Source organism: Sinocyclocheilus anshuiensis, unplaced genomic scaffold, assembly GCF_001515605.1.
Source record: "Sinocyclocheilus anshuiensis isolate Anshui unplaced genomic scaffold, SAMN03320099.WGS_v1.1 scaffold348, whole genome shotgun sequence".
Classification (NCBI taxonomy): Eukaryota; Metazoa; Chordata; class Actinopteri; order Cypriniformes; family Cyprinidae; genus Sinocyclocheilus; species Sinocyclocheilus anshuiensis.
Genome location: NW_015555762.1, coordinates 2,091,171 through 2,110,543, shown reverse-complemented (window position 1 = coordinate 2,110,543; position 19,373 = coordinate 2,091,171). Strand labels below are relative to the sequence as shown.

General features: G+C 33.9%; 2 protein-coding genes and 1 long non-coding RNA gene across 3 annotated transcripts in view; all 3 read right to left on the bottom strand.

Annotated features, from left to right (window-relative positions):
* Positions 1–278: 278 nt before the first annotated feature.
* Positions 279–6,854, bottom strand: LOC107673996 (receptor tyrosine-protein kinase erbB-4-like; the record flags this gene model as incomplete). Its single annotated transcript, XM_016467847.1, has 10 exons — positions 6,769–6,854; positions 5,691–5,756; positions 4,406–4,524; positions 3,345–3,390; positions 2,321–2,416; positions 1,975–2,088; positions 1,742–1,868; positions 1,315–1,388; positions 674–764; positions 279–478 (listed from the first exon to the last, which is right to left on the bottom strand). Coding segments are annotated over exons 6-10 (553 nt in total), but the record flags the coding sequence as incomplete, so codon positions are not given.
* On the bottom strand, positions 2,710–3,309 carry LOC107674022 (uncharacterized). Its single transcript, XR_001632467.1, has 3 exons — positions 3,249–3,309; positions 2,903–3,016; positions 2,710–2,796 (listed from the first exon to the last, which is right to left on the bottom strand). It is a non-coding gene; the product is annotated as an uncharacterized LOC107674022 (long non-coding RNA).
* Positions 6,855–7,583: 729 nt separating the features above from the next.
* LOC107673995 (receptor tyrosine-protein kinase erbB-4-like) overlaps positions 7,584–19,373 on the bottom strand; it is a 150,797-nt gene continuing 139,007 nt past the window's right edge. Inside the window, exon 4 of the mRNA XM_016467846.1 lies at positions 7,584–7,675. Coding sequence (XP_016323332.1) covers positions 7,584–7,675 — 92 coding nt within the window. The remainder of the gene's footprint in view (positions 7,676–19,373) is intronic.

Below are 19,373 nucleotides of genomic sequence, written 5' to 3'. Positions count from 1 at the left end.
GCTCACTGGACGACCCTTGATTTAAAGTGTAAACTATCAGATTTGGAATCCCCCATAGCGACCCCTAGAGGACGCAGTTCGAAGTTCCCATGAAAGGGAAGTATTTGCTAGTTAAGATTTTAACCCTATATCCCCTGTAGTGTTCTGCCTTAAAATAGTGATAAATTTGACCATTTTAAATAGTCACAAAGTATAAGTTCATACAAAGGAGATGCACCTGTTTAAATAGAGCACTAAATTCATCTTTTTTGTTTGATAGTACTGGCTAGAGCACTCACTACACTCTCTGGGGTCCCTGTTGTTCTTGATCAGAGCTCTCTGGGTGCTGGTGCGGAACAGACTGGTCCAGTTCACTGTGTTGTAGAAGCAGAGGTGGCTGTTGTTGGTCATGTAGACGTTACCGGCGCTGATCTCTTTCAGAGACTGGAACTTGAGCGAAGAGATCCAGCGCTGCTTCAGGATCAGCAGAGAAATACCACTGAGAAAACAAAGATGCACAGAAATGAGGATGATTAGAAAGTCACTAAAAATTTGCAAACCTATCGTTCTTTCATATGGTTGGATTGTTTATTTGGTAGTGATGTAGCAGAAAGGTTTACTTTGATCCACTGTGATTTTGCAGTGAGCATTTTTGTGAGTCAAAAACAGTTGCACTGACAGAAAATAATCTTACCTATAAAGTGTTCTACCTCCTATGGTGACAAGGTTGGAAAAGACACCAAGGTCAGTCATGTTCTCTGGCCAAGACTGGATGTTTAAGTAACCTTTGGATGCAGTTAACAAACAAGCAACAAACCTATTATTCAACAGTGGTCTAGATGTGGCAGTAAAAAAAGCAAAGCAAAAATACATCAAATGTAGTCTTGGAAAAGTAATGACGAAATATAGATATGTAATATCGCACCACAATTTTTCAGTACCATTGGGTGCGTTTTCCACAGTTGCACATGTTCTTATGATCAATATTTTGGTGCATCAAGAATCAGAGGTGCGTTTATATGGTGGCGATGGGAACTGCGTTCACGACAACAGTCATAGGTCTTTCTTATTGTGCAGAGTTTCATTACGTTTCACTCCATTAACTGCAATATAATATCTGACTGTGCCACACACCAGATTTTAATTAAACAAAAGCCTTTTAACATGACTTACTGTTCAGTTTTTCTAACCTATTACACTCAACAAATAAATACTGTAACATAAGGATCCAAGAATGCAGTGAGAAATGAACTTGCTCGACATCATGTGTGTTTTTTGTTATTTGGATATAGCTTTACCAAATAATTTTAAAACTAATGCGAATGCTTTCTCTACCTGTGATCTCTCTGACGGTCCAGAACACATTCAGTCGCTCAGGATCCAGAGCACCGATACCATGATACATGTCTCTGTTAAACACAGCAAAACTGTTTATGAGTGTAAGGAATAAAAAAAAAAAGCATGTATTTTTATGAGCACAGGTTTTGATAGTGTAATAATGTCCTGGGAACAACAAGGTCAATCTCATTAGGATTTAAACTGACTTTGCATCAAGTTTGTAGATCGCATGACTACAGATTTTTCTTCTGTCATCACGCAGAGTAACACGTCAGCTTTATATACAGTACATCAAAACCACCTCGTTACAGTGCTTGTTGGCATGCCTAGATAAGTTGACATTCACTTATAGCAGCTTTTGAGGGCATATAGCTGTTCAAAGAGAAATGCAGGTGTCAGAATATCTGACGTAAATGTTCCTCACCCTTTAATGCCTGTGATGAGGAAGATGAGGTTACCGTTGATCTTGGTGCAATTGACAAACATCTCAATGTTGCTGGAATCTACAGTTTGAGCCATTTGAAGACTGCCGGTACCTATACCATCACACACTGAACACCACAAACAAACATGAGCATACTGTATTGTAATGCTCCTAAAAAGTGTGGAGGTTATATGTTGTTTTTTTTAGCAATTCTTAAATTCTTTGTTTTTTACTTTTCGGACAGATGTCAGTGCATGGGATACACATCTTGATGTGATTTTCCTCCACCTCCATCTTGTTGCTCGGACAGGCTTTGACACAAGAGCTGTGATCCACCACAAAGTTATCTATGTTAAAGAATGACAGGGTTTACTTGTGAAAGATGCTTCTTAGTTCAAAAATATGTTTTAAAGGGACAGTGAAGACAAAAAAGAAAATTCTAAAAAGTTTAAAAATATAAAACTAGTATATCTTTAAATGAAAAAAAAAAAACAGTATGATGCTGTTCTCTTATTTATTTATTTTTACATTTATTAATTATTTAACTTTAAATTTGATCAATTGATCAGTATAACTTACGTGGGCATTTCTTGACACAGAAAGCTCCATAGGTGTATTTGGCATTGGGATTGTGCTCGAGCTGGAAGGTTGTTGGATTGTAGACGAATGGCTGAGGACACTGTGTCACACTCATTAGGATTTAAACTGACTTTGCATCAAGTTTGTAGATCGCATGACTACAGATTTTTCTTCTGTCATCACGCAGAGTAACACGTCAGCTTTATATACAGTACATCAAAACCACCTCGTTACAGTGCTTGTTGGCATGCCTAGATAAGTTGACATTCACTTATAGCAGCTTTTGAGGGCATATAGCTGTTCAAAGAGAAATGCAGGTGTCAGAATATCTGACGTAAATGTTCCTCACCCTTTAATGCCTGTGATGAGGAAGATGAGGTTACCGTTGATCTTGGTGCAATTGACAAACATCTCAATGTTGCTGGAATCTACAGTTTGAGCCATTTGAAGACTGCCGGTACCTATACCATCACACACTGAACACCACAAACAAACATGAGCATACTGTATTGTAATGCTCCTAAAAAGTGTGGAGGTTATATGTTGTTTTTTTTAGCAATTCTTAAATTCTTTGTTTTTTACTTTTCGGACAGATGTCAGTGCATGGGATACACATCTTGATGTGATTTTCCTCCACCTCCATCTTGTTGCTCGGACAGGCTTTGACACAAGAGCTGTGATCCACCACAAAGTTATCTATGTTAAAGAATGACAGGGTTTACTTGTGAAAGATGCTTCTTAGTTCAAAAATATGTTTTAAAGGGACAGTGAAGACAAAAAAGAAAATTCTAAAAAGTTTAAAAATATAAAACTAGTATATCTTTAAATGAAAAAAAAAAAACAGTATGATGCTGTTCTCTTATTTATTTATTTTTACATTTATTAATTATTTAACTTTAAATTTGATCAATTGATCAGTATAACTTACGTGGGCATTTCTTGACACAGAAAGCTCCATAGGTGTATTTGGCATTGGGATTGTGCTCGAGTTGGAAGGTTGTTGGATTGTAGACGAATGTCTGAGGACATTGTGTCACACAGGCCCCGCTGTCATTAAAGTTGGTACAAGCCTGAGAACAAAAAACAGTCATGTAATTATGTGGTCGATCAACAAAACATGACTATAATGGAGAAACGCCTCTGCAGAGCTTTAAGTGTTTTCAACACACATTAAAGAGGTAGTTCACCCAAAAATGAAAATTACCCCATAATTTGCTCACCTTCAAGCCATCCTAGGTGTATATAACTTTCTTCTTTCAGATGAATACAATCCGAGTTATATATATATATATCCAATAAAGTGCATCCATCCATCCATCATAAAAAGTGCTCCACATGGCTCCGTGGGGTTAATAAAAGCCTCCAGAAGGGAATCGATGCATTTTTGTAAGAAAATTATCCATATTTAAAAGGTTATAAACCATAATCTCTAGCTTCCACTAACTGTCATACACGCATTCACGAAAGAGTGGCGTTACAGCGGTTGACGTAGGACGGAGGTGTAGCTTAAGCTCCGGTGAGAAGTGACGAAAACTGAAGTGTAGAGGAGAGAGCAAAACAAAATACCAGTCATGAATTAGAAGTACAAAATGAGAATTTGTAAAGAAAAATGTCAGAGGATTTCGATATAAGCCAAGAGGAGACTGGTTTTCCTTTGCTGTAAACAAAACTTGGTTCTCGCGAGACTAGCGTATTCTCACTGGAGCTTATGTGACACCTACATCCTATGTCATCTACTGGAACTCCACTCTCTTGTGTGGCACTTTTTATTATGGATGGATGCACTTTATTGGACTATTGAATATCAACACCCATTCACTGCCATTATAAAGCTTGGAAGCTTTTTTTATTTAACTCCGATTGTATTCGTCTGAAAGAAAAATACAAATAAAAAAATACACATATACACTATAGGATGGCTTGAGAGTGAGTAAATCATGGGGTAATGTCCATTTTTGGGTGAACTATCCCTTTAAAGCACATGAAACTACTTTAAAAATGATATGAGCAGGCATTTGTCAATACCTCTAGTACACTTTAAAATCATGCAGAATGAGGTATAAATACAGGAAAATGTTGACATACGAAGCAGTCTGTGTCTTTGGGTCCGAAACAGCCTCCTGCACATTCACGGTGGCAGCAGTTACTGACGTACGGACCAAAACAGCGTCCATCACACTGCTCTGCACACACCGTCTTTGTCACTGTAACCGCGAAGACAAAAGTGAAGCTCTCTCTACATTTTTATGAGTTTACTTTTCTGTAAATATGTCAAAAGTCACCAGGACAAAGCAAAAACCTTAAATCTATTATTTGCCAGACAAACTGTGTAACCCCCCTCCCCCCATCAGTGGTGAAACTCTACAGAGCTGGGTTGTCTTTAATTATACCTAATTATGTATTCAAAACTGAACCTGCCATCCCCTGCTGTCCCTCTCTTTGTATCTGCCACCCACTCATGAGTGCATCACCACAGGTTGTGCCACGAGCACCAGAGAAGATCACCGAGTTCCCAAGAGCTTTCACTCGAGGTGCTTCAGAATGTGTTTACTTTACAGACAGAACACATTTAATTTCAATTACTGAAACTCTGTTTTTATTTCTGAAACTTTGATGTACATAATATTTCTGTCCGCAACATCAGGCAAAAAGTTAACTTTTAACATAATTAACAACAAACTGATTGTTCAGATGACGAAGCATCCTTCTGAAAGAAACCGTCAGTAGTAAATGGTGTCTGTTTTGCTCACACTTTCGAAGCATTTTTGCTTTTGACAACCATTTATAAGATGAAGAAGTCTTGTATTATCTCTTAATCACGAGAAAAACTGCTACAGAGATATGACTACTGTCTTCCTGTGAGCCAGATTACAACTTTTACAACAATTATTACCACTATGCTGAAGTAATGTACAGTGTGAGAAAAATAATGTGCTTTTTAAACTTTAAATCATATACAGTAAATGTACTCTAGTACACCCTACAAATTATGAACTTTTAAATGAGTATAATATGGGCATTTTAATATAACTTAATTATAAACTTTCTTTTAAACTTTGGTTTCAAGCTTAACAAGAAAGAACTTCTGGTAATAATGTCATTATGTCTAGCAACAAAAATAGGGCATATTCTAACTGATCTATATATACATTAATGTACGAGTTGTATAGACTTGATTCCATTTGAATGCATTATAATGACAGTAATTTATGATAGCATAAGTTGACATGCTACGACAAAATCAATAATATTATAATACTGCAAAATGGTCAAAGGTCACATCACACTGAAAGCTTTAATGTATTGCATTTTGCGTGCATGGATGTGTAGTTGTGCAAGTTAAATGATAAAGTCTGTGTTAAATACTCACAGCTTTGGCACTGATCCTCCTGAGGGCCCCAACAGCGGCCGTTACATGAGCGATGACACCTTCTGCCTGTGGAATACATCTTAACGTTAATCCTAAACAACAGCACACTTCAATATACTCTGGGATTTGTCTCATACAACGTTCCCACTTAGTTCCCACACTCATTTTCACCACTTGGATTTAATTGACTATTTTGTAATTATCGAGAGAGTGTGACTGAGAGGGACTCAACAGTATCATTTCAGTTAAGGCTGATTACACTGAAGAAATCCTGCAATTTTCTAGGGGTTTCAAAAAGACCCCAAAACCTATGGCATCTTTTTTTGGAAAACTTTGTTAGCGTGAACACTGAACACAATGAAACAATGAATTTGGCAATTTGCCTGTGTTTATACTATATAAGTATATGTATATATACGTTTTTAGTTATTTTATATATAAGTATATGTATATTTATACTGTTAGAAAACATTTCAAATATGTTTCAAATCAATGTTTTTTTATGCAGGTTTTTTGTTTAATTTTCTATTCATCAAAGAATCATCAAAAATGTATGATGGCAGCACTACTGTTTTTTGAGAGTTGAGAGTAATAAGAAATGTTTCTTGAGCTGCAAATCAGCATATTAGAATGATTTCTGAAAGATCATGTGACACTGAAGACTGGAGTAATGATGCTAAATATTCAGCTTTACCATTACAGGAATAAATTACATTTTAAAAAATATATACAAATATTTTATATTGTAATAATACAATATTATAATATTACTGTTTTGACTGTACTTTTGATAATAAAAGATTTCTTTCAAAAACACCTTACCAACCCGAAGTTTCTGAACAGTAGTGTACACAAAGAAATTCAAGTTCAACTAATATTAACATTATCAGTTTTATCAGTATTTCAGTATTGCTGTAAATATTTTAAAACCTTTTACATATCTTCTTGTTTGTTAAAGTTTCAAATTATAGCCTGCACATGCAAGTTTTGAAAGGACACAAAACAATTTCAGTCTAATTATGAAAATCATCAATTATTATAGCCTGGTTTGAGTCATTAAACTCATCGAAACACTCACATGTGTTGCCACTGTTGTTTGAGGGCACGACCAGAAGTTCAGAACGTGGGTTCTTGATGATGTCCTGCCAGTGGACGGTGTCAGCGTGACACAGGAACTTATTTCTACTGTTAGTGTTATCTGTATGCACCAAGGGTCTGAGAGTAACGCAATTTCAATTCTCTGTGTGTATGTGCTGTACATGTGGAAGAATTGACAATAAAGCAGACTTGAACTTGAACTTGAACTTGAATTAAACCATTCATCTTCAGTAAACATCATCTAGTGCCCATTTGTGTGTGTGTGTGTGTGTGTGTGTGTGTGTGTTTTTAATTGCTAAGCCCAGACAGAATTGATGATAAAATGTATTAAAATGGACCTGAGTACTACAATTTTATTGCTAGTGGGAAAAAATATATATTATTTGTAAACATTTTATAATGTATTTACAGTATATGCCACAGTTTAAAGGCTTGTGTGCACGTGTCTTTAATCAATGCATTTATTCAGCAAGGAAGCAATAAACTGATTGTAAGTGTTACATAAGATCTCAAAAAATACTGTACTTTTGCAGTTTCTATTTATCAAAAAATCCTGAAAAAAAATACCATGGGGTTTACACAAAAAAATATTAAGCAGCACAACTGTTTTGAACAATAATTAATAATAATTAACATTAATTATTAATAAGAAATGTTTCTTGAGCAGCAAATCAGCATATGACACTGAAGACTGGAGTAATGATACTGAAAATTCAGCTCTGATGAGAGGAATAAATTGCATTTTAAAATATATTCAAATAGAGTTATTTTAAAAAGTAATAATATTTCACAACATTACTGATTCTTGATGATGTCCTGCCAGTGGACGGTGTCAGCGTGACACAGGAACTTATTCTGATCCACATACACGCCTCCATTCAGGATTTCTACATCAGTGAGAATTTAAAAACAGGGTGAATTAGAAATCATAAGCGTTTCTGTGTAAGTGACAACATTTGAGCCATTTAGCCTATTTCACAGCATAAATCATGTTAAAGAAACAATTTATGCGCATATAAAAGACATAGAGTTCATTCTGAGGTCACCTTAAGGATATAACCCTGACTGCTCTATGAAACCAGTTTAAACGATTTATAAAATAAATTTAATGAAAATAATCTCTCTTTTTAGAACAGGATTTAAGAATGAAATCACCCCAATTCCCAAGTTAAGGAGCTTATAAAAGATCAAGCAAGATTATGAGCATATCAATGTGTCTGCAGAGATTGGGAACATATGCTTTATGTGGAGGTAGTGTACAGTATTTGAGCTGATAGACTTGCATCTCTTTCAAATCCCTCCCTCCTGTTAACCTGTAACAAATAATACTAGCCTAGAAACCTAGTGCTCCAACAAACATTGTGTTCTGTAAGCCTGCTTTAAAAATTTCTATTTATACTGTAAGACATCACAAACGCCTGGTTCATAGCCTCAAACAGCCAGTCTGATGAATGAGGTCGTGGCTGGTTGTTTAAAATGGGTTAGTATACTTTCATTCTCTCTTGAAGGAAAACAAATGTGAAGTTAATGAAGCAATATTATTATTCAGACACTGGCTGTTGCTTCATAATCAACTAATGTAACTTTATAAGTTACATAGCTGGACAGTTCTGCTAGAATATCTTATATCTGCACAGGCTTCATATACTGAACCTACACAACTGAAGTAGCCACAAAGGAACCAATGACATTAATAAACCAGTGAGAGGCAGCAGTGCACTAATATTTTGCTAATGTGCAACATAACAACACAAGAAGAAGAACATAAAAAGAGTCTTAATAGACTTTTCACCCATTTCCTCAATGCCTGCAGTTATCTTTCACTAGTTGCATTCACTCGTTTCCCAGTCATCATGAATGTTGAATTTTCAATACAACTGAAATATTTGAGAGAACATCACATAAGCTACCTTCATATTCAATTGATGTTGATTTTCCTAAAAAAAAAATGTTTTTATTTTTTTATTCACCATTATAGTGATTAGCGTTCCCTTTGGTTGGGCACTTGGAACTTTGTTTATGTCACTATAATTATTTTTCTGTTAATGCAGTAATGCATCGTGAAGGCAGAGTAATTTGGCTTCAAGGGAAGAAAAGTAATAAATAGGTTGCTTTTAAAAATTGACCTATTTTATAATTAAATTAATGTGTTTTTTTTTTTTGTGCTTGTGTTAGTCAATGAACTTTTGCAAAATTAATTTTTCATAAATACCTTAAAAAGCTTAAAATTGGGTTTATATAATCCTTAAATAGTGTGTGGTAATATGCTAAAGTCACACACAGACTTAAACATTCAGCATGCAAATCACAACAATTGTAACAATTAAATTTCATTTATTTGTATTAATTGTAACAATAACCATTTTATTTGCTCTTTTTGTTGTGCTACTTCTGACACAAGACAGCAAATAAAATTGGCAAATAAAATCAACAACTGTAAAACAAAGCAACTGCATAATTTATTCATGCCGCAATGCACTCTGGGAATCAGTGAGTAGCTATACTAAGTCATGAGTAAACCTAAATGAAAGGATCAAGTTCCCCCTACAGTTCTTTTTTAGTTACTAGAACTCTCGTGTAAGTAAACTATACTAACTAAGCATTTGTCAGTACAACATACTATCCCTATTTCACTTTACTTCGTTTTTTCAAGGCAATCGGTTTGCATGCTTTTTTTAAGTAAGCCCAACTAATTAGATTTTACAGTGTGTGTTTTACTGTATAGCCAGGCAGAGCATTAGATTAAATCAAAGATGTATTATGCATGTTTTAGGGCTAAACAAGATACTGATGTGCTGATCCAGTGACATGGTAAAGGTAATTATTTTGCATTTTTCTGACACTGTATTTTTCAACATCTCGAAAACCCTGACTGACCAGCATTGTGAGATTAGCAGGTCCCAGATCCCTCATCCCTGCATTCAAAATGAACCCAGCCGTGATCAAGGGTATTTAAAAATGACAATTTCACTTTCTTTGAGTGAAAGTGAAATATTTAAATTTTCTTTCAGCACTTCCATGATGATGGAAGTGGAGTGTGCAGGGGGAAAGGTTGAGACTTGTGAATGGAACAACAGACCATATGAATACATTTTTAAAGAGTCACTTTTGACATTCACAGCTGGAAACCCAGCCTGCAAGAGAAACACTTCACGTCATTAACATCTCTTTGATGAATTCATCTGCACACAATTCCTTCGCTAAGAAGGTGGAGAAAAAGCAGGAATCCCTTTGAAGGGTTAGTTCAGCCAAAAATGAAAATTAGCCCATAAATTACTCACCCTCAAGTCATCCTAGGTGTATATGACTTTCTTCTTTCAGACGAATCCAGTCGGAGTTATATTAAAAATGGTCTTTGATCTTCCAAGCTGTTTAATGGCAGTCAGTGGGTGTTGCAGTGCATCAGTCCAAAAGAAGTTAAATAAAAAGCACCCATCCATAAAAAAAAGTGTCTCACACAGCTCCGGGGGGTGAACAAAGGCCTCCTGTAGTGAATCGATGCATTTTTGTAAGAAAAATGTCCATATTCAAAACGTAATAATCACTTTAATGTAGCTTGTGCCAGCAGTTGTACACGGAAGCAGCTCCAGGCGGATGACGTATGAGGTCGGCATTGCGAATGTGCCGGTGAGTCTTGTGAAAACCAACGTTTGTTAACAGGAGCAAAGGAAGCAAAGTTTCCTTACTTTAGCAAAGGAAAAGTCTCCTCTTGGCTTATATCGAAATCCTCCGACATTCTTCTTTACAAATCCTCGTTTTGTACTTCTAATAAGTGACTGTTGTTTTGTTTTGATCTCTCCCCTGCGCTTCCGCGTGCGTCACTTCTGAGCGGTGCATGCGCAAAGCTTACCTCCATACATCATCCGCCCGGAGCTGCTTCCGTGTACAACTGTTGGCGCAAGCTACATTAAAGTGATTATTACGTTTTGAATATGGACATTTTTCTTACAAAAATGCATCAATTCGCTACAGGAGGCCTTTGTTCACCCACCGGAGCCATGTGAGACATTTTTTTTTTATGGACGGGCGCTTTTTATTTAACTTCTTTTGGACTGATGCATGCAACACCCGCTGAGTGGCATTAAACAGTTTGAAAGATCAAAGACCATTTTTAATATAACTCCGACTGGATTCGTCTGAAAGAAGAAAGTCATATACAACTAGGATAACTTGAGGGTGAGTAATTTATGGGCTAATTTTCATTTTTGGGTGAACTAACCCTTTAACAATAAATGTAATAAATCTATATTTAAATGAGAATGCCATAAACCTGAGAGAATAAGAATGATAATGTGCCTTTGAAGGAAACTTAAAAGGGGAAAAAAGTTGAGCTAATCAAAATGTCTAAAAAAATATATTATGAAGTTATCTGTAGGGCAAGCACTCATCGCACGTACTGCGGCCCTTATCAGCCGGAGAAATTGAGCGACATTATGGCACCCCTCTTAACATTAACTGTCTGCCTCCATCTGTAAACATAACTCAATCAATTCAATGGCACAAATAAACTTTGGGTCAAAGCTAAGCACAGTGCACCATTTCTATATCAACTGTAAATCACAGAAAAATATATGAAAATAAATATATAACCTAAAAAAAACCTTAATACAAACAGCAAGCTGTTTAACTAGGCCACAAGTATGAACTATATTTTATAATATTGCAAGTCATTGACAAGCATTATATAGCACTGACGATTGAAGCAAATTAATTCTATTCTATTCTATTCTATTATATCATATTATATCATATCATATCATATTATATTATATTATATTATTACATTATTATATTTCACGGCAATACTGAAATATTGGTAAAACTGGTCACACATTGTCATAATGTTCATTTTTAACATCAATCAACTTTATTACACTATAAATTACATTTAAATGCCTAGAAATGTCATGCAACTTTAAATCTTAATTAAAATTAATATATTTAAAATGTATTTTACCATTACTTCAAAATCTTAATTAAAATTAATATATTTAAAATCATAACATAACATAACATAACATAACATAACATAACATAACATTTTTACCGGGTGTTTTAACGCAAACAAAGAAAATCAGAAAGGAAAAAAGAACAAGAATAAATTGCATCTATATTGAAATGAATGTTCAGCTGTGCCATAACCAATTAATGTTTATAAGACAGAAGACAAGCAAAAATTTTGTTCATTAATTCAGTGCAAATTGAGGAACCCTCACTGACAGACTATTAAGATGCCTTGTTATGTGATATATTGTGCACCTCATATTGATTTTATTATTTATCTGTTTAGATCTGACACAAAATGCAATCATTTTGCGCATGAGAAGCAGAATTCAATAATAAAGCCAAATTAAAACCGCGTCAAAACCACTAACATTTGAGAAATAATCCTCATTTCATTCTGTCTGTGTTCATTTTTACACGGACAAATTGTCTCCAAATGGCAGATTACAATCAGTGAGATGCAAATGAGACTGGAAAATCTGAAGGCTAGGTCACCAGTGCAGATATGAAGAAAAGAAACCAGGCAATCAATCGAGAATATGCATTCATTTAAAATATTCAAAACACTTCAGAACTCCTTTTTTTTAATGTTATGTCATAAAAAAAAAAATCCTAATCAGTTAATCATGTTAAAAGACCCAGTTTTCTAATTAACAAAATAAATAAAATAAAATAAAAATTGAATTTAATATTTGACTAATTAAATAAAAAAAAGAAAAAGAAAAGAAATAATGCAGAGTTAAAGCAAAATCTATGATCACTGATGTCATAGATTTATGATATAAACTTAGTATTTTGAAAATTTCAGAAATTTTGAAAACAAACAAATTAAAACAAATTATATTGCTTATGCAACATTTTTTTTAAACTTTTTTTCCTGAAAGGTTTTAGTTGTCATTTGATATTTTTAAAAACATGTTATTACTTGTTTCAGAATGTACAGAGAACATTCAAAAGTAGCATTCCCATAATGTTTGCAAAATTCAAAAATTTAATTTTCCCTTTAATGGTCACATAAGCACGAAAAATGTTTTTAAAACACTGAAGCCAAATATGATTCTGCCATTCTACTTTGACAATTAATCAGGTTTTATCCATTTAGAAATGAACATGCAGGAAAAGCGTTTGGATTTGAACTACAGCATTTCATGAACAAGAACGAATGAATCAAAATCACTTACAATGATGACAATTTCTGACACCATCTTCCATGCACCATTTTTTATGTGGACAAAGACAAATCATACAAAACAGTGGAATCGCTCACAGAACCATTAACTTCTCCAGCCCAAACTTGACTACCGCATCTTACAGGAGACAAATGATGCACCAATAATAAACAGTCAACTTTCTTAACTTTGCGCACTATGTGCCCACATTGCAATGACAAGTCATATTGAAAATCACAGACTTCTGTTCACTTTGTCGCTGTCAGAGAACGGCCCTTAATATCCTCCACTGAGGCTTCAGATCATGATCCACGGCCCTCCGCTATTCGGCCGCCCATCCACATTCACGATGCGTCTCATTATCCAGCCACACAGGGAGGAGAGTTTGGCTGGAGGAGATAGCAGAGCGTTCCAGAAATCCCAGCCAGCAGCAGGGTCTCAGGAGGCCAGGAGCCATGATACGGCGGAAACCTCACAGAGGGGAAGAGCACCAGTTCAAATGTGAACTTGACATAGCAACTTTTGTTGTCTTGTTTTCATTGTATAGCATAAAATGGTGTAGCAAGACATCATGGAACCTGATGAAATGGCTAAAACTTGTTGCCACAAACTTCCCATTAGGAAAAAGAAAAGAGAAACAGTTGAGCATAGGGCTAGCAATGCCAGTGTCATGGGTTCATTTCCCAGGGAATTTTACATAAAAGCATATGCCAGATGCAAATACAAATGTAATGTACATAAAAAAAAAAAAACTTTATTTTTATTTTTTTGCATTGTATTTTTGTATTGCTTTCTACTACAAATATTTACATTCTTACATCAAGATACTTTTAGTTGAGAAGAAAAATGACTTAAGATATTAGGTCTTGTTTTCTGAAAAAAAAAAAAAACAGTATTAAAATTAAGTGATTTTATGCTAATTTTATGATTGTGATTTTAAGTGATTTTATCCTAAAACAAAAAGAAATATATTAGAAATATATTATTTTTTCTTACCGAATTGGCAGATTTTTATTTCTTTCTTGTTTTAAGCAAAAATTCCCTACATTTTATTGCATTTCTCAGAAAACAAGACTGAATATCTTATGTTATTTTGCATGTCCATCTTGATTTGTGACCCTGGACCACAAAACCAGTCTTAAGTGTCAATTTTTCGAAATTGAGATTTATACATCATCTGAAAGCTAAATAAATAAACTTTCCATTGATGTATGGTTTGTGTTTGTTAGGATAGGACAATATTTGGCCGAGATACAACTATTTGAAAATCTGGAATCTGATGTTGTAAAAAAATCTAAATATTGAGAAAATCGCCTTTAAAGGGGTCATACGATGCGATTTCAAGATTTCTGTTCGATTATGTCCCCACTGGATGCAACAAATGCCTTGTTTATAATGGGTTTTACTCATTTTGTCTCATCGCGCCGGGAGACGGCATCACAGTATGGTAAGGGGCGCAACATTTCCGTCACACGCTTGAGGTATTTGGCCAATAACAACGCACTGGATAGCTGGCCAATCACAGCACACCTCGCTTTTCAGACCGATGAGCTCTGTAAAAATCGACGCGTTTCAGAAAGGCGGGGCATAGAGGAGATGTATGGTATGTGGAAAATAATGTGTTTTTTTAACCTTAAACCGCATAAACACATTTCATTACACCAAATACACAAAATATGCTCTGTTTAGCAACAACATATGACCCCTTTAAAGTTGTCCAAATGAAGTTCTTAGCAATGCATATTACTAATCAAAAATTAAGTTTTGATATATTTACGGTAGGAAATTTACAAAATATCTTAATGGAACATGATCTTTACTTAATATCCTAATGATTTTTGGCATGAAAGAAAAATCTATCATTTTGACCCATACACTGTATTTTTGGCTATTGCTACAAATACACCCGCGCAGCTTAAGACTGGTTTTGTGTTCCAGGGTCACATTTAAGAATGTTTAGATATTTGTACTGGAAAACAAGGCAAAAGTACAAAGAAATTTAAGATGGTTTTATCCAAGTTTTACCTGTTTTGAGCATAAACCTCATTAAATGTGTTATTTTTTTTTCAAGCATCCTGTTTTGCAGTGTAGGCAATAAAGAATCATTATATAGAGCACATTCTTGATTTCCTCCTTTTTTTGTGTACATCCTATTAAATTGCTGATTTTGCACATGCAGTTCTTTTTTTGTACCATAAAAAAATGTAAATGCAAATTAGCCTGCTACATTAGAAACATCCACATTATACATAAATGTCACATCATGGCACATTGTGGAGTTTTTTAATACACTTTTTCAATGAAGCCGCTGTATGCAAAAAAAGACACTGAAGATATGCTTTTTATATTTATTTTATTATTATTTTGTAAATATTTACTTGAGCATTTTTAAGTAAATAAATGACCCCCTCCCTCAAACATTCACTGGTTATCTGCTTCAAGATTTGCTGACACGAGCTGAGTTTCATGGGGGAATGTTTTTCAAAAGTAAAGCTGTGTTTGAAGCTGTGAGATTCTGTAGTTTAAACATTTTGCTGCATAATGATGATACTGGATTCATTATTAATGGAGCTGTTCCCCCCTCAGCCTTCTGAGCAACAGACCCGTGAGACGGCATTAGCTCTGCTTTCTTCATTTCATTTTAGCCTTTTCACACATAAGTTATAAATTCCCGGAATAACGTGGTCAGCAGTTTTTATTGTGATATTACAATGTTGTATGATATGTTAAAGCATAAAATATATTACATAATTACAATTGCAAGTAAAGGTACCACATATAAGGTACTACAAATTCACATATGTTATAATAATGAAGCTAAAATTCCTTATGCTGTTAAATCAAGATGTCAGTTAGCTTTCTGTTGGTCTCTTTATTTCTTCATATTTATTTTCATAATATGAAATGTAACAGAGGCTTCAAATGATGACAATAAGCTAAAGCTCGATTTTTGTGGTGATTAACAGTGTTATTTTACTATCATTTATATACTATTATAGGTTTTGTTAATATTTTGAATTTTATGATGAAGATTTTATTTTATGCTTTCTGTTTTCAGTTTAATTTAAGCTAAAATGTAAGTAATTTTTATTGTTTGTCATTTATTTATTTATTTATTTTACAAAATAGATTTGTATAGTTTTTATTTAATTTTTTAATTTGTTTTACTTTATTTAGTTATAGTTGTTTTAGTAATAACTAAAATGATGAAATGTTTTGTAATATATGTTTTATTTTATTTATTTATTTTTTAGCACCATTAAATATATCAAGCTAAATAGCTAGCTAAATATATGTTTGTTTGTATAGCAATGCACTAAAGAGGTCGCAGAGAAATATAAAAAACAAGACCATCAACAGAACACTTTGTTATCCCGTCCTGATAATCACATTTTATCTTTAACATGAATGCCAAAAATTGAGTAATCTCTAAATATCAGCCTTTTTCACGTTACATTTTAAGATTTACTCTTTAAGATCTAACCAATATCTGACTTTCTGAAACAATGGAGACGTATATATTTTGTGGTCAATTCAGCCATTGTCATAAATCGCATCCGACTTACAATAGCTCAATCTGTCGAGTGTAGTGAAATGTTCCCCGGTGCCAAATAACTGTCCAGATTTCTAACACCACACATCACCTCCTTATTGATTCAGGAGCTGCCAGGAACTTCACAGACTGAGAGTATATTAAAATATTGAATATTTGCTGCAACCCCTGCCAACCTCTTGTACATGTCAAGATGCTAGATGACAAACCGCCAAGATGTTACTAGCCTTGCCTTGGCTGACTTGCAAATTGTAAAATTCAGATCAGAGTTTTAAAATTCATGTCTACCTGTTCTGGGTGCCCGGACACAGTCTGAACTCTGAAGGGCCTTGAAAGTAATATGTTTCGACTTCATATGTACGTATATAAGCCTTTAGGAACAGTCCAGCTGCCAGTTTGCTGTCTATAGAATCTGGGCTTGTGCCAATGATCTGCTATCAGGAATGACACCACTAAGACAATATTAAAATCTATTCTCTGTGACGACTGCACTTGTCAGCATCACCTTGGTTAAGTGACCACATGGCCATTTAGGTAAAAGTAAAGGCAAAAAGTAAATAAAATATCAGTAAAAAAGTATCAGTAAAAAGGCAAAAGTAAATTAAATATCAGTGTTGGTTTTAACTGACTTGCAATGTACAAGTGGAGAGGGACAGCTAAATAGAATCTGAATCAGCCTGTTTAAACCTTTCTTTAAATTATTATATCATTATTCCTTCAAAAAGTGAGATTTACATTATGTCTTAATTTTTTAACTTTAAAAACAGACTTCTCTATTTAAAAGAATCATGTATGACAAAATAATCTTCATTAAATGTATCATAATAAATTTAAATAACATATAAATAAAATAAAACTGCAGGTAAATAATAATAATAATAATAATGTTTTTTTTTCTTGATTTTGTGCAAGTAACTTTATTACTTTTTTATTACTTCACTGTGCATCAAAAGTGATCATGCATTATATGCTTAACTTCATTATATGTTAAAATTAATTGGACAAAATAAGCTTAATTAAATGAAACTTAAATAGATTTAAATAACATAAAAATAAATAAAAAACAAAACAAATTTCGTGTAATTCTTTTTGTTTGTTTTACTTAACTGTTAATTCAGATGCATTAAATAACACATAAATAAAAAAAAACACAACAATAAAATAAAATAAAAACTGAACTAAACTAAACTAAACTAAACTAAACTAAACTAAAATATTTTCTTTATTTAGTAAGGCAAATACAACACAATCCAGACCAAAACACTAAAATTACTTTAGGGCAAATAATGGCCTCCACCTTGAACTGAGGGTTTTGAGCTGCCAGTGTTACCTGGTGGAAATATGAAACCTGAAAACATGAGCCTCACTGTTTAGAAGTGTGTGAGGGCATTTTACATAAAGACCAATCATTTAATCAGACATATGTGAACACGCATATAGATGAGGATTCAAACTGAGAGATGAGACTTGTAAACCATCAATAATCTGTAATGGCTTACAGTAGCGTGGAGAATAAACAGGGCTTAACAATCACGGAGGCAGTAAACAAACACATCCACTATTACATATGCTGGAAATGGGGGCTTTCATTTAAATGAATGTCGACTGCTACAAACACACAACAATAAATACATGAAAATAAATATTCACCTGTTGGACGATAAAGATCACACAGACCTGATAAAGAAGGAACCAGAGCCTTTCTAAAATGTCTAGTTTTGAACACCGAAGCACAGTTGTTCTCACAAATGGCTGCAATATAACAAAGAGTGAAAAATTTAAGGAGGTCTGAATACTTTCCGTACCCACTGTATATAAAAAACAATAGTTTTCGAGGTGGAACATTAAAAAAGAGTTTTATTTTATTTATAATTTTATTTAATAAATTATTAGCAATTAATTTAATTAATTCTCTCAATATTTATTAATATTAATGTTTTTGTATGTTGACAGAGCTGTAATGAAAATTCAATTCAATCATATTATCTTCTCTCAGGGGCGCAACTGCACATTTGCCGAGGGGTACGCAAGATCAGTGTCGGTGCCCCCCATGTATTTTAGTAGCCTCTAACACTAACTCGCGCAGAAAACTTTCCATTTTAAATAGGGTAACTTGTAATCTGTAACCTATTACATTTCCAAAGTAACCTTCCCAACACTGTATATATATGTATATATATATATATATATATATATTATTTGCCTCAAATTGTCCTCATTTTTATATAGTAAAATATATTTTTTCATTTTTACTTAAAGAGATAATTCATGGAAAATTTGCCATGCTAAGTGGAAGATTTCTGCCAAGATTTCACCTGGTAGAAAATCAAATACTATTAAAATGAATGTCATGATTCCCACAATGACCACTAAATGGCAGCAGAGGAACATTTATTGTCTCCTTTACCATTTCCACTCTGTAATATAGTTCTTTTCACTTGTTTTGCTAATGGATTTATGTTTAGACATTATAAAATCACTATTATAACATTTAAAAATCTCCTTTTTGTCAAAGTTCAGCATTGTTTTGTATTGAAGTATGAAGTTGCAAGAGTTTTCAACTCATTGAATCTACTTGAATTACACAGATGGCCTATTTTGAATTTACAATGGAAATTTTCAGTGAAAAGTGGCTAGTTTGTATCCTTGTTTACAATCTTAATTTCTCTCAAATGTAAATCAAATGCCCATTCATAAACATGTGTTTCCACCATTGCTTGTTCTCCATCATTGCATAGGCCCACTCATGGATGAGACATGCAGATAACTAGTCAACCTTCACTGAATTTCATATGATCAATGAACTCTGAAAAAGTTATCAGTCAGTGTTTAACATTCTATTAGTTGTCAAAATGAATT